At 42.9% G+C, this 6,114-nt stretch overlaps 1 protein-coding gene across 1 annotated transcript in view; it reads left to right on the forward strand.

Moving 5' to 3' along the window:
* The window catches only part of JAM3 (junctional adhesion molecule 3), a 32,885-nt gene extending 27,793 nt beyond the window's left edge, over window positions 1-5,092 (forward strand). Inside the window, exons 6-9 of the mRNA XM_064470960.1 lie at window positions 30-129; window positions 473-602; window positions 1,811-1,865; window positions 2,513-5,092. Coding sequence (XP_064327030.1) covers window positions 30-129; window positions 473-602; window positions 1,811-1,865; window positions 2,513-2,548 — 321 coding nt within the window. The 3' untranslated portion in view covers window positions 2,549-5,092. The remainder of the gene's footprint in view (window positions 1-29; window positions 130-472; window positions 603-1,810; window positions 1,866-2,512) is intronic.
* Window positions 5,093-6,114: the final 1,022 nt, after the last annotated feature.

Below are 6,114 nucleotides of genomic sequence, written 5' to 3' on the forward strand. Positions count from 1 at the left end.
CGCTCACGTCCTGCTTTCCTCCTCACCAGGTTTTCCATGCAGTGCACAAAGGCGACACAGGCCGTTATTCCTGCATAGCGACAAACGATGCTGGCTTTGCCAAGTGTGAGGAGCAGGAGATGGAAGTCTGTGAGTGCCTCTACATACTTTTCGTCAATGCCGATTAATAGATGACCATAAATTGTCATCACTGCAGGGAAAGAAGGGGGACATCCTAGAGCGTTAAGTCTTTCCTGCTTTCTTATAGCCCCAAACACAGGAAGGAAATAAAATAATCTAGAAATTCAGGGAAGCATTAAAACACTGTTCAGATTCATAAAAAGTTTTAGCCTTGGAATCAGGGACTCACTAGCTCCCTGTGAATTGTTGGGTTTGCTTAAAATATTTAAGAGATGTCATTTTAGTGTATGCAAAGCTAGAACACTGCTACTGCCTTAAACAAATACCAGATGGTGGCTTCTCTCTTTGCCAGATGACCTCAATATTGGTGGGATAATTGGCGGAGTCCTGGTGGTCCTAGCAGTTTTGGTGCTCATCACTCTTGGTATCTGCTGCGCCTACAGAAGGGGTTACTTTGCAAACAGCAAAGAGAGCGGGGAAAGGTAAGCTGGGATTCAAAGTGTTCTTATACAAGCCCCTGCACGCACAGCCAGCATGAAGTAGCCTGAAGGGCGCCAGAAATTGGTGGCTAAAACGTATTTCAATGCCTGACTTGGACATATTTCTTCCTAGTTCTCTACCAAAGAGTACAGTTCTTTGAAGTACCCAATTCCCTGCTGTAAACCCTGCACCATGCCGAAGGTTTATTTGCCTAAGGAAGAATTTTGGTGTGGCTCCTCTTGTGCTTGCTACCAAGCCCAGAGGAGTGAGAGCTGTGCTCCGATATCCTCGTACTTTGCACGGGAAGGGGAGACCAGCACAATTAAGTGCCTACAGGTGTTTGTCCTGTAGGTTATGTGCCGTTGGCATAATGAGGTCTACAATTTGATGAACAGAGCTCACTGCGCAATTAGTTTAAAGCATAGAAAAGATATGCAGAAGAGTAGGCTCTCTGCAGGAAATCTTACTAGTTGTGAGGACCTAAATTTGGGATTAAAGCCAACCACTTCAGAGTGCACATTAAAATGTTAAAAACAACAGCATTAGCATCAGAAGCAAGCCTCGATATCCTTACAGACTCTGTAGAAGAGATAATATATGTAAAACCAAGATTCTCACCAGATTGAATTTTTCCATGTTAAATGTTGCTTTTCAGCAGAAGCCCTGTCTTTTTTTTTTTGTTTGGTTTGGTTTGTTTTTCAGAAAAAGCTCCAAATATCCTATTTAAATGCAGCTGGGGGTTGGCGTACACTGGACTTGACAGTCGTATATAAATTCTGAATTCCTGTGGGATTGTAAACGAGTGGCACTTCCTTATAACTAAGGAAAATGCTGAAGGCATCTGGCAGCGAAGGTTTAAAATGAACTTTATAATTGCCACAGGAAACAATGCAGGAGGCACGCAGAAAGGTGGCACACAGGGACCAGAGCAGGAGAGCCCAGAAAAGAATCAGTTCACCTCTTTGCAGAGTTAGTCTTGTGGAAGCATACAGCGATCTTTGTACCCTGTGCTGAAGGAGAGTTTAGAAAAAATCCCATTCATGATGAACGACGGACTAAGCACAGATCTATCATTTGAGCAATGAGCTGGGTTTCCCTCTGCTTGCTTTTCATTCGGCTGCTCTTCCTTGCTTTCATCTTTCTCAGCACCTCCCCTCCAAAATCCTGCAGTCTCCTTGTCCCAGAAATGAGATCTTTTCCTTTATTTCAGCTACAAGACTCCAGCAAAACCTGATGGTGTTAACTATATCCGGACAGATGATGAGGTAAGAAATGATTTGCATTTAACATCTCTCTGTTCAGGAGAGGAAGAGGGTGGGCAGAGGACTACTAGCTTTTTTAGGCCCTATAGACTTTCTTAGAGTGGGCACCACTCAGCAGCAAGGATGGAGAACAGAAAGAAAACAGAAGGGTGAAGGCTGAGTCATTTCCTTAGAAATGATGAACAGTTTAAGTTGCCTTAAATGACTGATGCCAAGAGCTATCAAACGCAGCTCTGCTCTGTCTCAGTTATCTCATGGCTTGACCCCGTTAGGATGAGTTTCAGTGGATTAAGTGGGCAGGCCACGATGCTTTTGCAAGAGAATTTGCATTTTGGGATTTGAATAGATCACTAAGCTTAAGATCAGAAAAAGCCTCTCCCTATTAGCAGAGATACTGAAGAGGGAACGAGAAGGTCCCCTGCCATGCCTTGGTACGTGGGGAGCACAGGAGGAGAAGGAGCAGCTGGCCAGGATGACGGGCGTCTCCCTCTCCTTAGCAGCTGGAAGGGGGTGCCACCTAGACCAAACGCTAGAAGCTGTGCAGATTGGATGTGCCTTGCACGGGCGTGCGCAGCCGGGGGCAGCAGGAACAGAGGGGTGCCTGGAAAAGCCTCTAGAGTCTTCCTTCATCCAGAACTGTTTTCTTGCAGGGTGACTTCAGACACAAGTCTTCATTTGTCATATAAGACACCAAAAGAATATTGCAAACCAGCAAAACCAAGTGTGAAAATACCTCCTCCAGGAACTCAAAGCGAGAGCAAAAGATGAATTAAGTGCGCTTGGAAGAGTTTGGAACACACAAGAACTCGATAGCTAGCTATCTGTGTATCTTTTTTTTCTTTGCCAAAGTTTAAAGTAACTCCTCACTGCCCAACTTGCGTCTCCCCTGCCTCCGGAGATACCAACAGGATCACCTAAACCTGTCCTTGGACAAAGGAAGCGTTTTAATTCTTCCCGAGAGACTGGGCTGGGGAAGTTTGTGGAATTGCCTTCTATTTGTGCTGCACGGACACAGCCACAATGTGCAGTCCAACCAGGGGAACGGCGTTAGGTAAATGTGTAGTAGACATTACTAGTAGAAATTACTAGGAGACAAAAAAGGTGCTGATACGGCAATAGGCGGACTTCAAAGAATAGGATTTATCCATGCAAGGGGGAGTCTTCCTCTCAGCAGCTTGTTGTCCAGGCCTGGCTGGTGACTTTTACACATTTGTGATTGTCTTGCGCTTTTGACTCTGACCGCTCAGGTGCAGAACGGGGTATCTGAACAGCCTACAGCGACAGATACCGATACAGTAAATGCAACTAATGTTCTCAGCCCTTCTGTAAACTTACTGAATTCTCCTTACTCCACTTAACATGAAATGTGGGCAGCATCAGGCCAGAAGGATTACTTCTGTTCACTGCTTTACAGAAAACCCATTGCATGCAGGTAACCCCTCATTCTAATCTGCACAAAGCAGGCTTGCCTCTTGCATCTTTTGGTGTTTTAAAGAGGTTTATAGTGGAGGCAGAGAACCTAGTGCTAAGACATCCCTTTCAGGAAAATTAAAGCCAAATACTTTCAGGGGCTAAGATTCCCATAAAAGGTACCGAGATGTCTTCAAGCTTTTTTACCTGCTCCATTTATTTTGTAAAAATCCCACATTCTAAAATTTTTGCAAAGATATATTTTGATTACTTCAGAAAAGGTAACATTTCTATTTAAAGTGTAAATATGTGATGCCAGCAGTATTTAAGTAACGTGGCTATTTTTTTACTTTTTAAGCTACAGAGAGGAGCTCAAACGTTGCTATAGTACGGCACTGTCAGAGCATATCGGTATTATTGCAAAGCATAACAAAAAGCTGCAGGTGGATCAGCATCTCTTTCCTCTTAAGCTAGCTTCAGCAATTTCCTTGTCACAAGAGGTCTTACCAGACACAGAACAGAGTCACTCAGGGATAGTTTTTGTAAATTTATGGCAGGAGCTATCAACATTTTTATATATAAAACTTACTTTTCTTGCCAGTGACCAACACTTTGTTTTTGTTGTTGCAAGAAATATCCAGGGATGGCTTTTGGATTCAGTTCCAACAAGGTGACAGAGTGACTTCAATGTCTGCTACCCCTCTGCAAGTTCCCTAAAGCACTAACGCAGTGTGACAGCTATGGCAACTGTACAGGTTCAAACTGCATAGCCAAGGCGACCGTTTCTGGAGTTGGGAAAGCAAAAGCTCGATACAAAAGCACTTTTGTAGTGTCAGTTGCAACTTTTCTCTAGATGGTAAAAGGAGAAAAAAAAAAAAAAAAAGAGAAAGAAACCTAGTTCTCTTACCTTTAGAGAGAATAATTGGAACCACGTGTTTCCCAGAAACATGTATGTTGACAGCGTTGGGTAATATAAGACTGCAAGATGTGGATGCAACACTAGAACTGTGCTGTGGTTTAAGAATTTTTTTTTTTTGATGTAGCATAATTTAGTGTTCTTGTATTTCCAATATGAATTGAGTTGTCTTAACTTTTCCTGTATACAGTATTTTGGATACTTGACTATTTGGACTGTCAGTGTTATTTTTTAGTGTTCTGCATTAATCTGCTTTGTTTCCTAGGGGCCTCGCTGGACATGCCATTGCTGCATTTGTTTTGCCTAAACAAAATGTTACCGCTTCTTTCGCTAACGAAAGTCAAAATAAGGACGGGGCAGCAACAGCCATACGTTCTCTGTGTAACTTGGACACTACCACGGCTCTCTGGCCACTAGATTGTGGTTACCTTCTTAAGACATGCTCCTCAACCAAGACACACAGTACTGTTCACTGGCTGCAGGCTGCCTCTAATCATTATGACAGTAGCGAGCGTAACATTCCTTTGCACCTTCTGTATATCCACTACTCCTCTTCTATGCTGCTTTTAGGATACCTATAATAAGGGAGAGAAAGAAAAGGTTTGAATCAGGGTAGCTCTGGGCACTATGGGAGCACAATCTGCAGTCTCACCATGAGCCAAAGGCAGCCTTCATGTGAAAAGCCAGCAAGCTAAGAATCAAGACTTATTTTTCAGTTCTAAAATGTGACAGTGGCATCTCTAACGAGAGGAGGGGAGGTAATCCTCACGGCTCGTGAGATCTGACTGATGAAATTCATTGTATCATTGTGAATAATATTCAGGTTTGTACTAATGTATTACGTTTAACTTTGCCAAGAATGTTTTACATAAATACCAAGCTATAAAGCATTCTTGTAGGGTTGTTTGTTTGGTTTTGGTTTGTTTTTGAACAGCCATAGTATTGGAGGCTTCTGTTTTCAGTTCAGTGAAATAAGGGGAAGTCTCTTCCGTCAGAGCACTCATTTACTTGTATTGGGTTGAAGGTTATAGAAAGTCCAAGGCAGGTTGCTGGTTATGTTTAGTCTTGGACATTTGTCTATCCCTGGTTCTTCTCTAGAGAAGGCACGTTAATGCTCACAGGGCTCATCTCAATGCTGCTTGAAGACAAAACAAAAACTAGAAGAGCACAGATTAGGAAATAAACTATTCCAATTTACCATTCCCAGTGGTTAAATAATAGCTTAAGGCAGGAGGGAAGGTACAAAATAAATGGATGTGGCCATAATTGACCATTGCTTAAGCCAAAGCCATTCCATACGTCCCCTGTTCCCAGGTTTTGACTCTGAGAATAAAGTTTAACCTCATTTGAAGGTTTCTCTGGATCTTCAAAACAGAATAGGGAAAGTGAGGGCAAATTATGGGATTCCAGTGCAGGAGGTAAGTGCCCCTGGCAGGGCTGTGGCAAAAGCACGCTCAGCCTCTTTGTCTCCACTTGTACAGAAAAGTCTACTCCGCTTTTGTTGCTCACGCCTGAATAAGACAAACCAGCATGAATAAAACAGATTCCATTTTCCAAGTGTCAATGAAATCTAGGGCGAGAGCTCTGTAATAGGAGTTAACAACGGGGAAACTTCAGTTAGGTTAACACGGCATCAGGGAGACTCAGGAACGGTCAGATTCCAGCATTTACAGGGCACATTTACGATAAACAAGTTATCTGGGCAGAGCACAAATGCACGTGACTTACCAGCCTTGATTTTAGTGAGTTACTCATATCCTGCGTGCAGTCAAGTAAGAGTCTATATTTAAAAGCCGCTGGGTCCAACATTAATTGAACTGAGTGCCTAAGATACCAGCGATGTAGTAGAAGAGACTTTGAGGCTGTAGAAATCTATAGAAAAAAATAATTTCTCTGTCAGATCAAGAAGAGGAGAGAAGCTGTGGG

The sequence above is a fragment of the Phalacrocorax carbo genome, chromosome 21 (assembly GCF_963921805.1).
Source record: "Phalacrocorax carbo chromosome 21, bPhaCar2.1, whole genome shotgun sequence".
NCBI lineage: Eukaryota > Metazoa > Chordata > Aves > Suliformes > Phalacrocoracidae > Phalacrocorax > Phalacrocorax carbo.